Genomic DNA, 22,930 nt, shown 5'->3' with positions numbered 1-22,930 from the left:
TTATTGGAATTAATCCTATAGCCTTATTGACGTTTTTTGTTGATCGTATTGACATTTTGTGGTTAATGATCTAGACCTTTAATTTGAATATCTAATGGCTATTATTGAGTTGTAGTTAGCAATTAAGCATTGAGTTAGCAATATAACACTCCCCTATGCTATATATAGGTGGAAAATCAAATTGCTGGGGTTCCATGGATCCCTCAGCCGCCAACGTAGGTCCGCCTCTGGGTGAAGTTATTTATGATGAATGCTATAGCTATTGTTGAAACACAACATTACATACTCCTAATTTTTAGAATAAGGAGTGAACTACTCCCTCCATCTCCCATTATTTGGCACCATTTGACTTGATATGAATTTTAAGAAATGGAGTTATTTGGCACCATTTGACTTGATATGAATTTTAAGAAATGGAGTGTAACAGAGTGGCTAGGAAAAGTTTAAAAAATATGGATATGCTTTTACATATAGTACTAATTTTATAGTAATATATATTTGAAATGAGTTAGTGTCCCGTCAAAACTAATAAAAATTGTTCATTTTTTAATGGTTTAGTAAATATTTAATTTACTTAAAATATTTAGTTTTTCCTATAACTGTTATACGGTCAATTTAAGCGAAATATAAAAGTAAGCTTATTTTTTGATTAAAAAGTTAAGATATTTTACACTAGAAAATAAATAAATTCAAAGAAATAAATATAATACTATAAAAATAAATAGAGAATTCTAGAAAAAGAGAATTATTGAACACTTACATACGTAATCTATGTATCTGTGTATTACTACATTCGAAAGTGGATAAGAACTTTCTAATTTCACCCCCAAAATGTGAGGGGTGGAGTAAGAAATAATGTAGGAAAAGCAGTAGGTGATACTCACAGCCAAATCATCAACATTGTTTCATTCACAGGACCAAACAATCTTTCTTTGCACTTTTAATAATTTCCTGAACTATATTAACTTTCTTCCTTTGAACTCTTAATAATTTCCTGTAATATTAATTAGAACTACTGGTATTATATAATACGGGAATTTTCCATTTTAGAGTTCGCGAAATATTTATTTTCTAAAAATTAGTCGAATATCTACCAAAGTCATAGACATTTTTGGAATGGAATAGGATCAAGATCAAACCTTATTCCATGGTATTTTTACATGTTAAGAAAGTCCCCATGATGGCTTAGTTGATCCATGATTTATATTTGACGTGGTTCTAGAACTGGCGACGGATATATATTTCTTCAATGTATAAATATATAAAGCTTCTTTTCTCTTCACTATCATATTTGAAACATGACTCCTAGCTAATCAAAGTGTTTTTTTCCTGAAAAGTGTGGCCAATAATATCCAGAGGTATTATTTTGGCAGATATCAATTTAGTTCTTTTATTACTAAAGTATAGTAACTTATACGATGAAAAATTAAATAAAGAGAATATATACATATATATAGTTCCTATCCAAAAATATTATGGGACAAATGACAATATGAGATTCTTCGGGACCCCTTAAATAGATACTACTATCTTAATCGGCCAATTCAACACATTAGCACATTTTATTCAACACTGAACACATTTTAATAGATACATATTGTATGTAAAATTACTATACTATCCATAATAAAGTTAAAATATAGTACTACTACTGCTATAAAGATATAGTTAGAATACACAATTTTATAACATTATATACCTTTATTGAAAGTTTGTTGGCATGAGGGAAGATTGATGACGAGAGACACATTGAACGGTGGTTGAAGTGTGTCACTTTACTTCCTCCACCTCACTGCTTTTTATTAAGTCTCCATAATTTAAATTGTTGAATGTACTACTAGTAAATATTTTATGTAACACCAACATAATTACCTAATAAATTCTGCTAAAGAAAATTACTGCTAGTACTTAGTAACAAAACTATATTCGGTTGCTTTTACTATAACATACACATGTTGAAAGGTGGATAGGTCGCCACGAATGGATACTTTTATTAGATAGTTAGTTGACTGTTTCTTCCACGAATTAAACATTCTTGGTGGTTAGGTAAAATTCATAAATACCACTTTTCTTCAAACTATAAGTCCTTGCAATTTCTTGAATATCATAAATCAAAATCATGGCATTTAAATTACATATTGGTGTCCTAGCGTTCCCTTTCGGAACACACGCGGCCCCGTTGCTCGCCTTGGTGCGGAGGTTGGCCGCCTCCGCGCCAGACGCACTATTTTCTTTTTTCAACAGCGCGCCATCGAATGCCACGCTTTTCAACGGGACCACCGCGTATGAAAATATACGGGTGCACGACGTGTGGGACGGCACGCCCCGCCGCGAGCCCTTCACGGGCTCGCACTTCGAGGCGGTCGGGCTGTTTCTCGGGGCCTCCCCGGAGAACTTCGAGACGGCGATTCGAGAAGCGGAGCGGGAAAGCGGCCTCGAAATCCGCTGCTTATTAACCGATGCGTTTCTTTGGTTTTCCGGCGACATGGCTGAGAAAAGAGGGGTGCCGTGGGTGCCGTTCTGGACCGCTGCTTCGTGCTCGCTGTCGGCGCATGTTTACACCGATCAAATCGTTAAAGCAATTGAATCAACAGGTGATGATTCAATTAACTGTTGAAATTAAGCATAATTTGTGGTTTTGTTTTTGTTCGCGTATAAATTGTACGACGAAATGTTGCTGAAGAAAACTCTGTTGATTCAATTGCTCTTCCGATTTGAATCAAGAGGTGATGATTCTAACTGAAGAAATTCTGCATAATTTGTTTGCGTATAAACTGTTCGACGAAATGTTGCAGAAAATGCGAAACAGGAGAAAGCTCTGTCGTTCATTCCAGGACTGGAAATGGCGACCACGGCCGATCTACCGCCGGAGATTTTCCTCGGAAACAACGCGTCGCCGCTGGCGATCACGATCAACAAAATGGTGGAGCATCTCCCCAAATCCACGGCCGTCGTACTGAATTCGTTCGAGGAAATCGATCCGATCATCACAAAAGACCTAAAATCGAAATTCCCCAATTTCCTCAACGTTGGCCCTTCGATCCTCGCTTCTCCGGCTCCGCCCGCCGCCGCAATTGCCGACGAAACAGGATGCCTCTCGTGGCTGGGAGGCCAAAACCGCCCCAATTCGGTCGTCTACATCAGCTTCGGCACCGTGATCACGCCGCCGGAGAACGAGCTCGCGGCGCTGTGCGAAGCCCTAGAAACATGCCGATTCCCATTCCTGTGGTCGATCAAGGACCACGCGGTGAAATCCCTCCCGAACGGATTCGTCGACCGGACGAATTCGTTCGGGAAGATGGTGGCGTGGGCCCCGCAGCCACAGATCCTCGCGCACAAGAGCGTCGGCGCGTTCGTCACCCACTGCGGCTGGAACTCGATTTTAGAGAGCATCACGAGCTGCGTTCCGATGATCTGCAGGCCGTTTTTCGGAGATCAGAAGCTGAACAGCAGAATGGTGCAGGATTCGTGGAGGATCGGGGTTCGGGTTGAAGGAGGCGTCTTCACTAAGAGCGGAACGATTGAGTGTTTGAAGGAGTTGATGACGCCGGAGAAGGGGGCGAAGTTGCGGGAGAATGTTAGTCTTCTGAGAAACAAGGCTGTGGCTGCCGTCGATTCGCAAGGGAGTTCATCGAAGAATTTCGACAAACTGTTGGAGGTCATCGGAGCCCGTTGATCTCGATTGCTTAGCCCGTTGCTGGAAATAATCATCATGTCTTGCCATTTATGTTAGAAATGAGTAATGTATGCCTAATGCTAAAGGTCTCGGATTTGAGTCCTCCGTGACATCTTAGATAACGTACTACATTCGTTTATAAAAAAGACTAGTTTTATTTTATTTTTTTATTTTGGATTGTCCACTAAATTAAAACATGATCTATATAGTCATATTAAACATGATCTTAAAGTATATGCTTGTTTTCTCTAGTCTATTTAGTCAAATTAAACATGGGCTGTATAGCCAAAGTAAACTTGGGGTTATCCATCAAAATAGTACTGTCCAGCCAAATGAAATATAAGTTGTCTTTTAGACTGTCAATGAAAATGGAACATGGTCTAAAACAATAGTCTTATTTTCATTTTATCTTTCTAGTCAATATGGTAAATTTGACTATATAGACCATGTTTCATTGTGCATGGACTGCCTAATTTCATTGTTGATTTTATTAAATAACTCGTGCTGTTAGTATTAGTATTATTCTGTGTATCATTTATTACAATATCTTCTCAATTGTTTATTTTTTCAGAAAATGTGAATTGCTTCCATCATCAATTGTCAAGTCCATATTCATTAAACGAACACGGCACATAAAATTACATAATTGGTTTGTTAACAAGTCAAATTTGATAAACTGATTGGTTTTTAATTTTCGAGATGATTTAAATTTAAATTTAACTAAGACGTACTCCCTCCGTCCCACAAAAGATGTCACAGTTTCCTTTTTAATTTCTCCCATAAAAGATGTCACATTTCTATATTTGGAAAAAGTTCTCTCTCACATGAATATAAAAATTATATTTACTCTCTTCATTTAACACACAGAATAAAACCTCCTAAAATCTCATGCCATCCCATAAGTGTGACATCTTTTGTGGGACGGAGGAAGTAGTAAATTTAAATTTAACCAAGACGTATTGATTTATTTTAGTAACAAGTCCAACTTTAGAGTGTAACCGTGTAAGTATAATCACTTTGGGCCTTTATTGGGCCGACATATTGAAAAACAATGTGGGTCTAACCTTCATCATTTTTATCTATGTTCTCAGTTGTTCATGTATATATTGATTTATCCTTAACAAAATATTAAGGCATCCGCAGCGATCTCTTGTCCGTCCATGCTAGGGGCATGGACCGCAGCTATCCGCCGGTGCAAGTCGTCCGCCCGTGCCAGCGGCACGTTGTTGCTCTTAAATAAGAGCACGTCCGTGCCGCTAAGCAGCCTTACGTGGCATCTCTCGATTGACCAACGGCATAGCCGTTGGCAAATTTAATTTTTTCTTTTTTTTATAAATTCAAAATAAATTAAAAAAAAAACATTTTTAAATAAAAAAATATTTTCCTACTTCCCAATAAATTATATCTGTTTTCTACACACTTTTAATTTATTTTTCCTCAAAATTCACATTTTCATCTATAAATACCTTCACTTCAACACAAAAAAACACATGTGGCAATGATACGGGTTCTCAAAAGAACATTGGGGATAGAAGACTAGTCTTCCACGGGGGTATTTTTTTAGCTTTTAATTATGTATTTTTTTTTATTTCCTAGGATTTTAATTATGCATTTTTATTTTTTAAGATTTTAATTATATATTTTTATTTTTTAGAATTTTAATTATGTAATTTTTATTTTTTAGGATTTAATTATGTAATTTTTATATTTTAATGTATTTTTATATTGTAGAAATGTTTTTAGTAATTGAAGTATTTAAATTAAATAATAGAATGGTGGGATCCTTGAGCTTGTCCTTGAGGAAGAGCACAGATGTGTGTGTTGTGCTCTTGCCTAAGGATAAGGAGTAAAAGTGGGTCCGGACCCATCTCCGTGCTCTTAAATAAGAGCACGGATGGGGATGCTCTAACGCTTATATTTTCCATGATAAGATTTGTTAGAGAGTCGAATTTGAAAAAATGATTGTTTTTTACTCCCTTCGTCCCGGCTAAGATGACACATTGCTTAGCCGGCACGGAATTTTAGGAAATATTGGTTAAAGTGTTTAATTGGAGAGAGAGAAGGTGGGTGTAACTATTAAAGTAGAGAGATAAAGAAAGATTAATATTTTAATAGGAGTGAGAAAAAGTGGTTGAGTGTATTAATCGGAGAGAAAAAGTTACCAAAAAAGGAAATGTGTCATCTTAGTTGGGACAAACTAAAAAGGAAAACGTGTCATCTTAAGCGGGACGGATGAAGTATTTGTTTAGGACCTGAGGTGATGAAATTTTGAATTTAATCAAGCCGTAACTAGTAAATGATTTTAATACTTTTTTCGTCCATAAAAATTAATCTTAGATGTGAATTGTATGGAATTTAATGTGTAATTGATAAAGCGGAAGAAAGTAAAAGATATCATGTGTAAAACAAAAAAGAAAAATAAGGTGAAAAGATTTTCGTAAATGAAAATGATAACCAATTTTGACGGACGAACCCCAAAAAAAAAATATATATATATATAATACGCCCTCAGTCACTCGCTCGTTATTTTGACAAACTGTTGGAGATCATCGGAGCACGTTGATCTCAATTTCTTTGTGTTAAAAATAATACTCCCTAGGTGCTCTTTATTTGACTCATTGCCCATTTTAATTTTAAATGTTATTGAAATATTGAGTCCTAATTTAAGGAGACATATTTTATTATACACAATATTTTGTACAATATAGTTTTGTAAATAAATTGGTGAGATCACAACATATGAGGGAAAATAAAGTGAAGAAAGTGATATTTCCCTCTTTGAACATGTGTCACAAGTGAAACGTCTAGGGGTGGCAAATCGTGCGTGTCGGGTCGTTATCGTGTCGACACGATAACGACACGAACACGATAACAACAAACACGAACACGACCCATTAAGAAAACCTCAAACACGAACACGAATACGACCCACTACTCTCAGACACGAACACGACACGAACCCATTAACGACACGAACCGTTTCGGGTCAACACGACACGAATCCATTAATGACACGAAAATAAGTATTTAAAAATGAAAATAATAAGAATAATAATATTTAAATATTATGTGTTAATAAGAATAATAATATTAAAATATTATGTGTTAACGGATAACACGAACACGACACGAACACGCATTGTTAACGGATAACACGAACCCGACACGAACACGACACGAAATTTTCGTGTCCTTAATGGGTCGACCCGATAAGGACACGAACACGATAAGCTATGACCCAAACCCATTAATTTCGTGCCGGTTCGTGTCGTGTCAAAAATTGCCAGCCCTAGAAGCGTCCTAAAAAATGAGTATCTGGGACAAAGAAAATTTATTTAATAATAAAATAAAATGTAAATAAAATTTCGTTAATAGAATATAGTCTACTATAAAATGAAAATAAAATATTTAATTTCCTCCGATGAAGCATTTCTAATCCATGACGAAACAATTCATTAGTAAATTGTTTCATTTTCACTTGTCAATTCTAATTGTGAGTGTAAAACAATTCCCACGTTAGAGACTGAACAAGAGTTGCAAATATATAAATGGGCTATCCTAACTCTATTAGTATGAAGCCTTTTGGGGAGTACCCCAAGAGCAAAACCGTGAGGGCTTTGCCCAAAGTGGACAATATCATACTAATGTGGAGTTCGGGTGTGTGTCACTAATACCCAATATCTTTAGCAGCAGACATGTTAAACTTTTGCAAGATCTTATGCCAATGAAAAAGGTGCCTTATGCCAATGCTATAGGTTCTGTGATGTACTTGATGGTTAGTACTAGGCCTGGTATTGCTTATGCTGTGTCTTGCTTGAGTAGATATATGTCTAATCCTAGACCTGTGCACTGGGAGGCTTTGAAATGGCTTCTTGCCAATGCTATAGGTTCTGTGATGTACTTGATGGTTAGTACTAGGCCTAATATTGCTTATGATGTGTCTTGCTTGAGTAGATATATGTCTAATCCTAGACCTGTGCACTGGGAGGCTTTGAAATGACTTCTTAGATATCTGAAACATACTTCTAAGTATGGTCTGTGCTTCTCTAAGTGTGATGATGGTGTTGAGCTATGTGGCTTTGTTGATTCAAACTATGCTAATGACAAGGACAAGAGAAAGTCCACTACTTCTTATGTGTTTACTGTGTGTAGGTCTTATGTTAGTTGGAAATCTCAATTGCAGCACATAGTTGCCCTCTCCACTACTGAATCAGAATATATAGCCATCACTGAGGCTATGAAGGAGACTATTTGGTTAAAGGGAGTTCTCTCTAAACTTAAATTCTTGAATGATACTCATGTTGTATATTCTGATAGTCAGTCTGCTATACAATTGTGCAAAAACCCTATGTTTCATGATATGACCAAGCATATAGATGTTAGGTTCCATTTCATTAGAGATGTTGTTGAAAAAGGTGAAGTGTTTTTGCATAAGGTGCATACTGATAAGAATCCTACTGACATTGGCACTAAGTGTTTACCTGTGGAAAAATTGCTTTCTTGCATTAAAAGGTTGCATTTTGATTGTGGTTAGCATGTGCACTTGCATGTCCCCGGGAAAGACCTTGCTAATTCATTGAGCTGTGGCTTAATTGAGATCACAAGGCAACTAAGTCCTATAAGACTAATTGGCTTGCCATCTGGAGTCTTATTTAGGCAACCTGTCTCTCTTGACTAATGAGCCTCAAAATTCTCGGGTGTCTTGAGATAAACCTTGTAGGCTGTGATGAAAACAACAGTAGACTTAGGCTCTCCCCATATGCTCCCAAAGTAGTCCAAGGTGGAGAATGTTGAATATTATGTGGACCATTTGTGTATTGGACCAGGATATTAATCATTTTGGGATTGCCTCATTTAATTAATATGTGGCCCAAGTGAATAATAAGTTTGGCCCGTTTTGTGCAGGCCTATTACTTATTTGTTGGTGTCGATGCTTGCCACGTAGCAGCTCCACAAGGATCATGCTCCTAGACCGTTGGATTAATGTTTGTGTTTGGTACGAGTCTCTTGACTCTTCGGTTACACCATTCATTCATCCCAGACGTATATATTTCTCTTGTAAACTGCTCCGACTTCTCTCTAGCCTCTCTCTAAGATTCCGGCCTTGTTCGCCGGCGATTTTCTCCAATCTTTTATTTCCACCGTTGATTCTCGGTTCTAGAGAGGTTCATCGCATTTAGATCTTGAGTGAAGTGAGTTCTTGAGTGCTCCTTCTCAGATCTAGGGTTTAGTCCAACTTCCGTGTTGGATTCTGTTGTGATTGGAGGTTTCTTCTGGGGTTCTCTGTGTTGAGAAGCTGCGTTCAAGAGACTAGGGTTGTTCCTTGTGTTGAGAAGGCTGCGTGGTTGTGCACTCGGTGAAACTGAGGTTTCTGGTCCTGAGTTCATTCAACTGGTTCTCACTTTGTGACTTGTGGTAGAAGCGTGTGGGGAGGTCCTTGGCCTAGTGCAGTCACCATTGTGACCTGAGCCATATTCCTACTGTTCTTTCTTAGTTTCTTAGTCCTTTACTATTTCTCAGATCCGTAAGGATCTTTTCTTGGTTACTGACTCATCTACTTAGTGTGCAAGAAATCGAAGGAGCTTGAAGTCTTAGGTCTGGTTGAAGACTTGAGATTAGCTTGGGTTTTCGATTGTCTTTGTATAGTAATAAGTAGAACTGTAATCTTGGTATAGCTCTTGTATTTGGCTTATAACTATGAGATTATCCATCTCAGAACCTTTGCAATAAAAGAGGTCCCGGTAATTAGTGAATCCCGAGTGATCTGATCTCTACATTGGTATCAGAGCCCTGGTTCAGGGCTGGGCCTGTGTGGCTCGAGGTTCGGTGGTTGCGCTTGCAAGTTCTCTGATGTCTCTGCGTGGTCTTGACCAAGACCTGTGGTGACCGGTGGATCTGTAACATGAGGCACACATGTGGTCTTGGTCTGGTGGTCTTGGTTTGAGGGGAGGATTGTGAGGGCAAAATAATTCCCACATCGGAGAATGAACAAGAGTTGCAAGTGTATAAATGGACTCCCCCAATTCCATTAGTATGAGGACTTTTGGGGAGTACCCAAGAGCAAAACCGTGAGGGCTTTGCCCAAAGCGGACAATATTATACTAATATGGAGTTTGGGTGTGCGCCACCGATAGCCAACACTAATCATTGACAAAACATTTATTTTCCATGATAAGATTTAATTTGGTGGCAAATCGATTTGGTAGTATATTGAATCTGGTAAAATGATTGGTTTTTATCTTTTGAGAGACTGAATTAAAGGAGTGGTAGTTAAGTATCATACATTTGCATGAAAGTCAGGTAAGATTAAATGACAGAACTCTCCGTCCAATTTTAGAAGTTCCGGTTTATCATTTTTAGATGTCTCACTTTAAGAATTTCAGTTAGGATATTCTATAAATACTAATAGGCTTTACATTCTATTAACATTTTTCAACTCACATTTCATTACTCTCTCCGTCCTACAAAAGATGTCACACTTGTGGAACGACACGGAATTTTTGGTGGAAAGAGAAAATATAATATTTATATTATGATGAGAGAGAACTTTTTCTAAAAATGAAAATATGACATATTTAGTGGGACAAACTAAAAAGGAAAGTGAGACATCTTTTATGTGACCGAGGGAGTATAAAACTAATATATAAAAGTAGGACCCAAATTCCACTATTTTTTTCACCAACTTTCCTTTACATTTCTTAAAACTCGTGCCGAACTCAAATGGGACTTCTAAAGTGGGACGGAGGAGGGAGTACTTGTGTCACGCCCGCATTTTCTAAGGATAGAAAACACGGTGAATCGCGACTAGGAGAGGGTTAAAGAAGTGGAAAGAAAGGGGAAAACAATGAAACTCGACCAAAGCTCAATATTACAGAAATAGCTCGAATAAAAATCAGAGTATTATCTCAACAATTGACAACTCAAAGGAATATAATATCTCATCAATGAACTCAAAAAAAACAACATTCAGCAGAAGCATTTCGAGAGTAGAATAATGCTATGTATGAAGACACAACATATTCCGACCATTTGATAAACATCATCTTCACTTTTGTACTCAACACCCACCGCGCTCATCACAGCTCAACCTGCACATTTTTTTTAAAACAAATGCACTGCACATTTTTTTTAAAACAAATGCAAGGCTGAGTACTTGATGCACTAAGTGGACTCATGCCGAAAACATTTTTATAAAAATTGTTTATCATTTAAAAATAAACATACTTAGGACATAGTCCTTATTTAAAAATAAAGCCCACCTCGTTCCCTTAAATCCTCAACTCGTCTTTCCATTCCGTTCTCAAATAGCATGCAAAATCATCCCCTTTTTGAAAGAACATAATATGCTAAAAATTAGACTTTAAGATAAATAATTTTAATTCAAACAAAGCATGCATGTATAAATCTTACCCTTTCAATCTCTCTTAGGAAATTATAAAATTTTTTGTGACTCTAGCACATCGTATTCATCATTCTCTTTCATTTATTTTGAGGTCACCAGAGACGTCGCAGCGACGTTGGCCAGCCATTCGAGCTCCCAAAATGTTACTCCGCTGGTCTCTTCGTTTTTCTCATCATTGTATCTTTTCCAAGAAATCAATTAGCATAACCCAAACTTTAATTGTTCTATTCCCATCTAATTTTCTCATGAGGCCAACGTCCTTAACTTTCTCACTTAATAATCCAATTGACAATTTCCACCTCCCTAAATAGAACCATAAGCCCACCATCGCATTGCTCTCGTGTTCTCCCTCTTCTCCCTCTATTCTAAATTTCCATTTCTCATCCTATCGGTCATCTATCTACTTCCTCAAAAATGAAAGATCCCCAAAACAGAGCACAATCTCATCTCTCTGTCTCCGGCTATTGTCTCCGATCCGAACTCCGTCGGCGAGCTCGACGGCTCAGCTCCACCTCCACCGATCTTCTTCCTTTCTTATTCTCGACCAACAGGCTTGTTGCCATCATCATCACCGTGAAACTCCAGCACCGCCATCGCATGTTCCTCCACAACTCGCCGATGTGCAAGCCGCCGCCACACTATCATCTCCAGTCCGGTCTCACACCGCTCCACCAGATTTCGCCTACAAATCGGAAATCCTGATTTGTCTCTCACTACTATTGAAATTGATATCCAAGAGAGAAGAGGAAGAAGACATTGTAGGAGAATTGTTTTCTTTGTCGTATTTCATCGTTTGGAGTAAGCCTCTTAATATAGAGGCTTACCCTAATTTACAAATGGTAATACTATCTCCTATTTTTGGTGGTATCAATCACACATTAATTACAAGATCAATCATTCACTAATTACATGATCCTTGCCTTACTTACATTATTTCTTTTCCATATTCTAACACTCCCCCTCAAGCTAAGTAACGGCATCTTCGATGCTTAGCTTGCCTAATACTTCTTCAAACACCTTTGAATGGACTGCTTTGGTCAGGATGTCTGCTAGTTGATCTTCTGAGCGGACAAAGGGCAACTGAATAATTCCTTTCTCAATCTTCTCCTTGATAAAGTGCCGATCAATCTCCACATGCTTCGTCCGGTCGTGTTGGACTGGGTTTTCTGCTATGTTGATTGCTGCCTTGTTGTCACAGAATAGTTGACTCTTGTGAGCAGGTGGAAAGCCAATTTCTGTAAGAAGTCTCCGTATCCATAGGATTTCGGTTATTCCACTCTTTGCTCCTCGGAATTCAGCTTCAGCACTAGAAAGTGCAACCACTTTTTGTTTTTTACTCCTCCAAGTGACAAGGTTGTCGCCCATGAACATGAAGTACCAGCTGTTGACTTTCGATCGATAGGATTGCTTGCCCAGTCGGCATCGGTGTATCCGGACACTTCTAAATTCCCTCCACCTTTCAGTAGAATTCCGTAGCCAACTGTCCCCTTAAGATATCTTACTATCCTCATCATAGCATTCATGTGCTCTTCCTGTGGGTTGTGCATGAACTGACTCACCACTCCGACTGCATATGCGATATCAGGCCTTGTATGGGCTAGGTAGATCAGTTTTCCAACCAAACGTTGGTATCACTCTCTGTCTGCTGGTTTGGCTCCTTCTTCTATCTTCAAACCATGGTTCTGTACCATTGGTGTTTCTGCGGGCTTGCATTCCAGTAGTCCTGTCTCTGTTAGCAAGTCGAGGACGTACTTCTTCTGTCTCAAGAATATCCCACGTTTTGATCGCATGACTTCTATTCCCAGAAAGTACTTCAAATCTCCTAGATCTTTCATCTCAAATTCTTGGGAAAGATTTTCTCGCAGCTTCTTGATTTCAACTGAGTCATTTCCTGTGATTATCATATCATCCACATATATCAGAAGACAGTTATGCTATCACCTTGTTCTTTGAGGAAGAGAGTATGGTCAGAGTTGCTCTGCCGGTATCCATACTTCTGCATCGCCTGGCTAAATCGTCCAAACCACACCCTGGGTGACTGTTTTAGACCGTATAGTGTCTTCTTTAGGCGACATACTTCTCCCGGTCCAAATTCACCATTGTAGCCCGGAGGAACCTCTATGTATACCTCCTCCTCTTTCTTTAGTTCTCTATGTAGGAAGGCATTAGTGACGTCAAGCTGATGTAAAGGCCAATTCTGATTTGCTGCAACAGATAATAGAATTCTCACTGTGCTCATCTTGGCTACTGGTGAGAAGGTCTCGGCGTAATCCACCCCATAAGTCTGAGTATAGCCTTTTGCTACCAGTCTTGCCTTATATCTCTCAATCGATCCATCTGCCCGCCTTTTTATAGTAAAGATCCATCTGCATCCGACTGGCCGTTTTCCCTCTGGCAGTACACATTTCTCCCATGTCCTGTTTTTGAGGAGAGCATTCATCTCCTTCTTCATGGCTTCCCTCCAGTGTTTGTGCTTCATTGCTTCTTCTACTGAGTTTGGTATTTCATCCTCATACAGGGCAGCTTCAAATGCTCGTGCCATTTCAGTCATCTGTGCAGTCATGGAGCAGGCCATAGGGTAGCGAGCTTTTCTTCCCTTCCAATCTGGGGAGTATTTCTTTGGGGGCACTCCTCTATTGCATCGTGGAGGCAGGATAGGCTGTCCGGAGGTTTCTGGCTCCTCTTGGATGGTTTCCCCTCTATGCTCAAGGTCAGTCTCAATAACAGCAGAATTCCTAACCTCAGGATAATCAGTCAGAGCTATTGGGGCCTTGTCACTGAGCGCAGTGGTCTCTGCCGGTGTGTTTGAGGCCTGCTCGGTGGTAAAGCTAACCTTCTCTGTTAGATCCACTTCGGGAACAGGACTTGGTATAGGACTGATGATTAGGTTCTGGAACAAACTTAGCGGGTCAATCGAAGTTTCTTTTTGATTTCCCTCCCCCTGACTGCTAAGTTGGTAATAGAAGTACTCATTTTCAACGAAATCACAGTTCATTGTGATAAACATGCGTTTGGCTTTGGGGTCGTAGCATCGATACCCTTTTTGTTGTTGGGCATATCCTAGGAAGACGCCTTTTACGGCACAAGGGGAAAATTTGGATCTTTCGTGTTTTGGTATATGAATAAAGGTAGAGCATCCAAAAACTCTAGGCTGAAGAGTAAGTGGGAGAGGTATCTGTGTTTGGGTAGATAGGACTTGTATGGGGGATTTGTTTTCGAGGCCTTTAGTGGGCAGGCGATTCAGGGTATAGACAGAAGTGGCTAGGGCTTCAGGCCAAAAAGACTTTGGGACTTTGGATTCTATAAGATGGGCTCTGGTCATTTCAAGGAGTTTCCTATTCTTTCGTTCTGCTACCCCATTTTGTTCTGGTGTGTGAGGGCAAGTGGTTTGGTGTACAAGGCCATTTTCTGCAAAGAATTATTGCATTTGGGTATTAACATACTCCCCCCCATTATCAGACCTAAGGATTTGTATGTTTTTCTTATACTGGGTTTGAACAAAGGTATAGAAAAGGACAAATTTATCAAATACTTCTGACTTAGATTTCATAAAATATATCCATGTCATGCGTGAAAAATCATCGATAAAAAACACAAAATATTTAAGACCTTGACCTCCCGTAATAGGTGCTGGTCCCCACACATCAGAATGAATAAGGGGAAAAACTTGGTCCACACGGGTATTATTAGCTTTAAAAGAATGTCGATGACTCTTAGCCAGAAAACAAGTATCACAATCCATACGAGTAATTTTATCAAAACTAGGGAATAAAACTTTAAGATAACCTAGCGATGGGTGTCCTAATCGATGATGCCATAGCCAAGCCTGTCTTTCCGCGGATCCGTGAGTCAGCAACACAATACTCTGTTGAGCTACCTCATCCACATAGTAAAGACCACGTCGCTCAGTGCCACGCCCAACAATCGTCCCCGTCTGAGTATCCTGTAACATGCAAAAAGAAGGTTGCATTAGTAAGGTGCAATTCAGTTCTTTCGTGACATGACTGACAGAAAGTAACTTATGGGACAAGGTTGGGACATATAGGCAATTTGAGATTTTTAGAGCGGGTGAAATATTAATGGTTCCGGTTCCCTTGACAGTAAGCAATTCTCCATTGGCAGTCTGGACATATTTTTTATGAGGTTCGGACATCCCAGTAAAATCAGATTCATCAAATGGCATAGTGTCAGTAGCCCCACAGTCAAAAATCCAGTCCTTATCCTTATATGAAGATTCAGACATACTACAGGCTGCAGATAAATTTTCTAGAACTTGAAACTTATTTTTGCAATCAATTTGAGGTTCAAATTCCAATTTTCTAGAGTCTGGGGGTCTTTTTCCAACAATATGAGAGTAAATGGGGTCAATATTTAATTTAGGAGTGTTTGAGGACTGCATAAAAAGAGAATGGGGTATATTTTCATATTCTACGGAACTGGAGGGGCTGGAATATAATAAAGGTGGATGTGAGGGGTTTAATTTAAAATTAAACCCCCCATTACCTTTCCCAACCCTTGCCGATGCCATTTCTTCTCCAGAAGGCGCCGCTGCAGTCCCAATTCCGATCGCCTCATCTCGACCGGTGACGGTGGTGGCTCCGGTGCTGCCCGCTGAATTCGCAGCGCTGGTAGCCCGGTCTCGCTCCCCTGCTGCCGGTGGTCCCCTGTTTCCCTTGTTCGCCCAATTTCGAGCAGCCCGTCGCTTCTTCATCTCATCCCACCAATCAGGATATCCGACGAGGTGGAAGCACTGCTCCTTGGTGTGTTTCCGGCCTCCACAGTGAGAGCACAAGAGCTTGTTCTTATCTTCCTCGAAACGACGATCCTCTCCACGGTGCGGAGTCTGCCCGCCTCGTCCGCCGCCGCCGCCGCCGCGAATCGCCAAGCCCGCTGCAATTCCGCCACTGTTAGCGCCGGCAGGTGTGGGTTTGAGCACGCTTTCGTTCGTCGCCTCCCTTCGGACGATGGCGTAGGCGTTCTTCACCGACGGGAGTGGATCCCGTTTTAGGATGTCCTTCCTTGTTACTTCGTGGCTTTCATTCAGAGCCATCAAGAATTGGTACAATCTTTCCTCTTGTATTTCTGCATTGCGAATTGCAATATCCTCTGCGTATATCATTTATTTGGTTTCTTCCTGTCAATCGACATCCATATGTTTTGGAGACGAAACCACAATTGCTCCAAGGTCATATCGCCTTGTTTGATGGTGCTTGCTTTCACGTGTAGGTCGTATACCTGTAGCGAATCTCCTCCGCTGCCATAGGTCACGGCCAGTGCCTCCCATAGCTCCCTCGCCGTCGGATATTGCGAGACCTCATTTACGAGTTCGGGTTCTATGCTGTTAATTATCCACCCGAACACGCAATGATCCAGCATCTGCCATGTTTCACGATCTGGATCTGTGATTGGTGGAGGCTCTGAATCCCGAGAGATGTGGGAGGATAATCTCTTCCCACCAATAGCTCGTTTTACGAGGGTCGCCCAAAGAGGGTAGTTATGCCCGGACAGTTTTGTGGCAATAACTATCTCGCCTAGGTTGTCTGGATTGGCCGTTGGCTTTGGTTTTGAAGTTGGAGTTGGGGGTTTCTGCATGGTTTGACGGATGAATTCTGCGAATTTTTCAACAAAATCACCGGAAAAGTTCATGATTGAGTTTTGGTCCTCCTTGTGATCTTCTGTGTCTAACATCGCTGCTGTTTATTTTTGGATGTAGGTTTCTACTCTTGGTTGAAAGGTCAGGATTGGTATGGACGGTGATGAAATTATATTCTGAGTCCCTTTTTCTCAACCTGCTCTGGTACCATATTGAAATTGATATCCAAGAGAGAAGAGGAAGAAGACATTGTAGGAGAATTGTTTTCTTTGTCGTATTTCATCGTTTGGAGTAAGCCTCTTAATATAGAGGCTTACCCTAATTTACAAATGGTAATACTATCTCCTATTTTTGGTGGTATCAATCACACATTAATTACAAGATCAATCACTCACTAATTACATGATCCTTGCCTTACTTACATTATTTCTTTTCCATATTCTAACAACTACTCCTCTGCATCAATAGCCGCCGCCGTTAATCGCTCTGCGCACCGTCGTTGCCGATGTATCGGCTGGTCAACCGCTGCTGATCAAAACGCCACCACCGCAGACTGCCAAAATCTTCTTCTCTTTCGTAGATCTACTGTTCTCTGCCTTCCCCCTCACGATTTATGTGTTGTCGATCGTGATGCCAGACTGAAGCCGCCACCGTCGTCGCGGTCAGCCCCTGCTTTTCGTCACTGTCCCCCTCGCCGCCACTGCAAACGCGGCTGCTGTCAACTGGCATCGGTTATCTTCAAAATTTTGGATTGAAAAAGGAGAGAAAATTTGTGGAAAAGGTGAGAAATTGAGAGTGGCTTGTGATTTTGAATGAAAGCTGCCGAACGTGGGATCATGGGGGATATGTATATGTACAAAAAATCTCGGATTGTTGTTGAGATTACTTGGAACGATTTTCCTCTTTTTCAGTTGGTGGAGCACTGCAGTTCATCCCCATATTTTGCGCTACAGAAATTTTGGTGTTGGTTAATAAATTCTCATGGAATAATTAGGCTTCAAAATAAAGAATAAAAATATGTTTTGGGCTCTTAATAAATGGCTTGCTAGTAAAAGAATAATAGTTAAAGCCCAAATTTGTAAAATCCTTCTCTTGACAAAAGAAACAAAGGCGAAAAATTTCCAGGTAAAAATGTCGTCCTTTCAAGAATAATTAAAAAGGTAGAAAAAGTTGGGGTGTTACAACTTGTTTCGTGTAAATGACTATTGAAAAGAAGCATAAGAACAAAGTGGCTATATATCACTGTTCAATAGACTATACTCCCTTGTCTCTAAAAGTATGAATATTTGATTAGAAACGAGTTTTTGTGCATAATTGCTAAAAAAAGAGAGAGAAACAAAAGACAGTGGAAATAGTATTAGCAGTATAGTTTGATTTTCAAAAAATAGAAAGTTGATGATACAGTAGTAGTATTTTTTAGGGAACGATTAAAAAAGAAATAATTCATATTTTTTTTAGGATGATAGAGTACATAAGTTTGAAGAATAAGATAAGGAAACAATAATTGAAAAATATAGACGAAGGAAGTTAAAACTAACTAACCACTCTCTCAATGCATAACAAATAGTAGTATTAATTTCTAATGATTAGCTTATAAAGAGCATCCACAATGGGGCGGACGATGGCTTAACCATCATCCGTGGACGAAGCGCGGACGATGCTCATCGTCCGTCGCATCGTCCGCCACTGTGGCATCGCAGACGATGCGAACGCGTTTTCTTTTTTTTTTGATTTTTTTCCAAATTTTTTTCTTATTTAAACACCACATTTCTCTACCATTTCACATACTACTATTTCACATCTCTTCAATTATTCTCTCTCATCTTCTCAAAAATGAATTCCGGCGACTACGATTTGAGTACATCGGATGGCTGCAGACGGGCCTTGACTCGAGCCTTGTTCGATGCCGTTAATGAAGCCGCGGCGGAGTGCTTGGCACAAATGCAGCGGGAGGCGGAAGCGGAGGTGACGGGGGTTCCTCGGCCGATACGACGTCGGACATATGTCCCGCGAGAGCACGACGTAGCTCACGAACGTCTGTTCGCAGATTATTTTGCCGAGCAACCACGTTGTGCACACGTTGGAGGGACGTGATGAATACTTCCAGTATCGGAAGACGACATCGGCAGACATGGACTTACGCCGTTGCAGAAGTGCATGGTTGCGATCCGGCAGTTGGCCTACGGCACCACAACGGATATGTTCGACGAGTACCTTCACGTCGGGGATACAACTGGCCGCGAATGTCTCAAGAATTTTTGTAAGATAGTTGTGGAGGCTTTTGGCGACACATATTTGCGACGCCCGACTGCGGATGATTGCCAGAGGCTGATGAGGATGCACGAGATGGTGCACGGCTTACCTGGGATGCTAGAGAGCATCGACTGTATGCACTGGCAGTGGAAGAACTGCCCGACGGCGTGGAGAGGCCAATTTACTAGTGGCTACAAGAGTAGCTATCCGACGATGATCTTGGAAGCCGTCGCTGACCACCGCCTCTGGATCTGAGATGCCTACTTCGGTGTAGCCGGGTCGAACAACGACATCAACGTCCTCAACTTGTCCACCCTCTTCGAGAATCAGTGTAGGGGTCGTGGTCCGGCCATCGAGTTCACTGCCAACAGCCACAGACATCATATGGGGCCTATTGGTATATACCCAAGGTGGCCTGTTTTTTTGAAGACGATCAGCTGCCCAATTGGTGAGAGGAAGTCTTGCTTGCGGCAAAGCAGGAGTTTGTGCTAAAGGATGTGGAGCGGGCTTTTGGGGTGCTCCAATCGCGGTGGGCAATCGTGAAAGGTCCGACGAGTTTCTGGTTCAAGGAAGTCATAACCGACGTCATGTATGCGTGCATCATCATGCATAACATGATAGTCGAACAAGAAGTTGGACATGTCACCGATTGGGTGGATGATGAAGCCGGACCTAGCTCCAGCACGGCGACCCCGCCTGTCGCTCGAGGATTACCGATGGGCTTCGGTGAGGTTCTACAGCGACAGACCTCAGTGCGCAGCCAACAAGACCATACTTAGCTCATGCCGACATGATTGAAGAAGTTTGGAACCGCAACCGTCGTTGAGAATTTGTAGTTTTTTCGTAGTGTAATGTTTTAATTTAATGAAATGATTTTTTTTTTCTAACTTTTGAAGTATTTAAATATTCAAATAATAGATAAAATGCTTGGGCGTGGCCTAGGGCGGGCTATAGTCCGCCCCATTGCAGGTGGAAGTAGCGGAGGATAAAATGCAGACGTAGCGGTGCATAGGGCGTCGTTTAGGGCGTCCCTCTATGGATGCCCTTAGCCATATAAAAACATTTAATTATTATAAATAAACGGGTAAAGAAGTTAAAGATGAAATATCTACATTATATGGTTGTATTATTCTTAAAGTACAATTAATCCATGTGAAAATCATAGTACTAAATTTTTGTCAAATCACAACTTAAAAAACCAGTCGTTAAATCATGAAAATTTATATTTTTCTCAATTTTTTTGCGAAGTCAAATTTGGGAGAAATTGTACCTATTATAGCACCCAGAAAATTCTTAATGGATGAGATCAACTATAAATTTTATAAATTTTTTGAAGACAATTAGCACGTAAGTAAATCATTATCTAAATTTGAAACACGTCCACGACATCAAAAACACAAAAAATAGATAACATGAATATTTCTCCACGGGAAATTGAAAAAAAAATGTAAGAATTCATGACCTTTACTACTGATTTTTAAATTACAAAATGAATCATAATTTGACCAAAATTCAATTTTACACAAAAATATTTCCCTAAACAAAGCCCTTAGTTACCTAGTAAATTTTGCTTATAAACTATGCATTGTCCCTTTTTTATTTATGGCTAAATAAATATAAATTTAAAGACCCCATTATATGAAATCATAATTTAGATCACATTTTACCGTATGACCAACTCCCACACTCTCATAGTTCACTTTTAGAGTACACATGGAATGAAAGGTAGATATGTCGCCACAAATTGACTCTTTATTCCAAGCATTATACCTACTTGGTAGTTAGACACAATACATAAATACAACTTTTATTGTCGAGCACAAATATCAAATTCAAAATCATGGCATTTAAATTACACATCGGCGTCCTAGCGTTTCCTTTCGGAACGCACGCGGCCCCGTTACTTGCCCTGGTGCGGAGGCTGGCTGTCTCCGTGCCAGACGCGCTATTTTCTTTTTTCAACAGCGCGGCATCGAACGCCACGCTTTTCAACGCAACAACCGCGTATGAAAATATATGCCCGCGCGACGTGTTGGACGGCACGCCCCGTGGCGAGCCCTTCACGGGCTCGCAATTTGAGGCAGTCGGGCTGTTCCTCGGGGCCTCCCCGGCGAACTTCGAGACGGCGATTCGAGAAGCGGAGCGGGAAAGCGGCCTCGAAATCCGCTGCTTATTAACCGATGCGTTTCTTTGGTTTTCCGGCGACATGGCTGAGAAAAGAGGGGTGCCGTGGGTGCCGTTCTGGACCGCTGCTTCGTGCTCGCTGTCGGCGCATGTTTACACCGATCAAATCGTTAAAGCAATTGAATCAACAGGTGATGATTCAATTAACTGTTGAAATTAAGCATAATTTGTGGTTTTGTTTTTGTTCGCGTATAAATTGTACGACGAAATGTTGCTGAAGAAAACTCTGTTGATTCAATTGCTCTTCCGATTTGAATCAAGAGGTGATGATTCTAACTGAAGAAATTCTGCCTAATTTGTTTTGCGTATAAACTGTTCGACGAAATGTTGCAGAAAATGCGAAACAGGAGAAAGCTCTGTCGTTCATTCCAGGACTGGAAATGGCGACCACGGCCGATCTCCCGCCGGAGATTTTCCTCGGAAACAACGCGTCGCCGCTGGCGACCACGATCAACAAAATGGTGGAGCATCTCCCCAGATCCACCGCCGTCGTACTGAATTCGTTCGAGGAAATCGATCCGATCATCACAAAAGACCTAAAATCGAAATTCCCCAATTTCCTCAACGTCGGCCCTTCGATCCTCGCTTCTCCGGCGCCCCCCTCCGCCCCAATTTCCGACGAATCAGGATGCCTCTCGTGGCTGGGAGGCCAAAACCGCCCCAATTCGGTCGTCTACATCAGCTTCGGCACCGTGATCACGCCGCCGGAGAACGAGCTCACGGCGCTGTGCGAAGCCCTAGAGACATGCCGACTCCCATTCCTGTGGTCGATCAAGGACCACGCGGTGAAATCCCTCCCAAACGGATTCGTCGATCGGACGATTTCGTACGGGAAGATGGTTGCGTGGGCCCCGCAGCCGCAGATACTCGCTCACGAGAGCGTCGGCGCGTTCGTCACCCACTGCGGCTGGAACTCGATTTTAGAGAGCATCGCGAGCTGCGTGCCGCTGATATGCAGGCCGTTTTTCGGAGATCAGAAGCTGAACAGCAGAATGGTGCAGGATTCGTGGAGGATCGGGGTTCGGGTTGAAGGAGGCGTCTTCACCAAGAGCGGAACGATTGAGTGTTTGAAGGAGCTGATGACGACGGAGAAGGGGGCGAAGGTGAGGGAGAATGTTAGTCTTCTGAGAGACAAGGCGGTGGCTGCCGTCGATTCGCAGGGGAGTTCGTCGAAGAATTTCGACAAACTGTTGGAGATCATCGGAGCCCGTTGATCTCGATTTGTTTCTATAGCAGTGCACTTCAGTAGCGTCGATAGTGGCTGTTGTTGAAAATAATCATGTTGTCTTGCCATTATGTCACCTTTAATTTGAAGGTGACCCTAACTGGGCCTCTATTGTTGGAGCCCGTTGATCTCGATTTCTGAGCCCGTTGCTAGAAATAATCATCACGTCTTGCCATTAATGTTAGAAATGAATAAAGGAATGCTCTAGAGATAGCCTTGGTTGAAATTTATTTTTCCTATTGAGACATGGATTATTTGATAAAGTGAATGAAAGAAGAAGAAAAAATGGATTTGGAAAAGAGAAAAATGAGGTGAAATTTTTATATATATAAAAATGAGACCAGTTTGATGGTTTATATTATTTGTAATTATTACTGAATGATACTCCTTTCGGCTCCAATTAGGAGTCATATTTTGACCGGACACAAATTTTAAGAAATGTAAAGAAAAGTTGATTGAAAAAGTTAGTGAAATGTGGAATCCATTTTTTTATATTGGTTTTATAAGAAGATGTGAGTGAATTGAGTTAGTGGAATGTCAGACTACTTACTATTTATGGTACAAATAAAGTGTGACTCTTAATTGTGGACGGATCGA

General features: G+C 40.8%; 2 protein-coding genes, 1 long non-coding RNA gene and 1 pseudogene across 3 annotated transcripts; all 4 read left to right on the top strand.

Moving 5' to 3' along the window:
• Positions 1–2,092: 2,092 nt before the first annotated feature.
• Positions 2,093–3,846, top strand: LOC125204438 (flavonol 3-O-glucosyltransferase F3GT2-like). The gene is made up of 2 exons (XM_048103103.2): positions 2,093–2,594; positions 2,796–3,846. Exons 1-2 carry the CDS (start codon positions 2,120–2,122, stop codon positions 3,674–3,676), a joined length of 1,356 nt encoding a protein of 451 aa, XP_047959060.1. The 5' UTR covers positions 2,093–2,119; the 3' UTR covers positions 3,677–3,846.
• Positions 3,847–7,400: 3,554 nt separating this feature from the next.
• Positions 7,401–8,210, top strand: LOC125206528 (secreted RxLR effector protein 161 pseudogene; annotated as a pseudogene).
• Positions 8,211–15,625: 7,415 nt separating this feature from the next.
• Positions 15,626–17,508, top strand: LOC148923508 (uncharacterized). The gene is made up of 3 exons (XR_016132353.1): positions 15,626–16,137; positions 16,305–17,003; positions 17,140–17,508. It is a non-coding gene; the product is annotated as an uncharacterized LOC148923508 (long non-coding RNA).
• Positions 17,509–20,731: 3,223 nt separating this feature from the next.
• LOC125203761 (flavonol 3-O-glucosyltransferase F3GT2-like) lies at positions 20,732–22,596 on the top strand. Its single transcript, XM_048102199.2, has 2 exons — positions 20,732–21,239; positions 21,442–22,596. Exons 1-2 carry the CDS (start codon positions 20,765–20,767, stop codon positions 22,320–22,322), a joined length of 1,356 nt encoding a protein of 451 aa, XP_047958156.1. The 5' UTR covers positions 20,732–20,764; the 3' UTR covers positions 22,323–22,596.
• The last annotated feature ends 334 nt before the right edge of the window (positions 22,597–22,930 follow it).

This window comes from Salvia hispanica, chromosome 6 (assembly GCF_029641045.1).
Source record: "Salvia hispanica isolate PSC_SH4W2 chromosome 6, Shi_PSC_v1, whole genome shotgun sequence".
NCBI lineage: Eukaryota > Viridiplantae > Streptophyta > Magnoliopsida > Lamiales > Lamiaceae > Salvia > Salvia hispanica.
The sequence above is the reverse complement of the archived record's forward strand: the minus strand, read 5'-3'. Positions and strand labels throughout refer to the sequence as shown.

Excerpts from the sequence above, each read along its gene's own strand:
- LOC125203761 (XM_048102199.2), top strand. The coding sequence starts at position 20,765 with ATGGCATTTAAATTACACATCGGCGTCCTAGCGTTTCCTTTCGGAACG. Across the intron at positions 21,240-21,441 it reads TAAAGCAATTGAATCAACAG|AAAATGCGAAACAGGAGAAA; the intron begins GTGATGATTCAA and ends GAAATGTTGCAG.
- LOC125204438 (XM_048103103.2), top strand. The coding sequence starts at position 2,120 with ATGGCATTTAAATTACATATTGGTGTCCTAGCGTTCCCTTTCGGAACA. Across the intron at positions 2,595-2,795 it reads TAAAGCAATTGAATCAACAG|AAAATGCGAAACAGGAGAAA; the intron begins GTGATGATTCAA and ends GAAATGTTGCAG.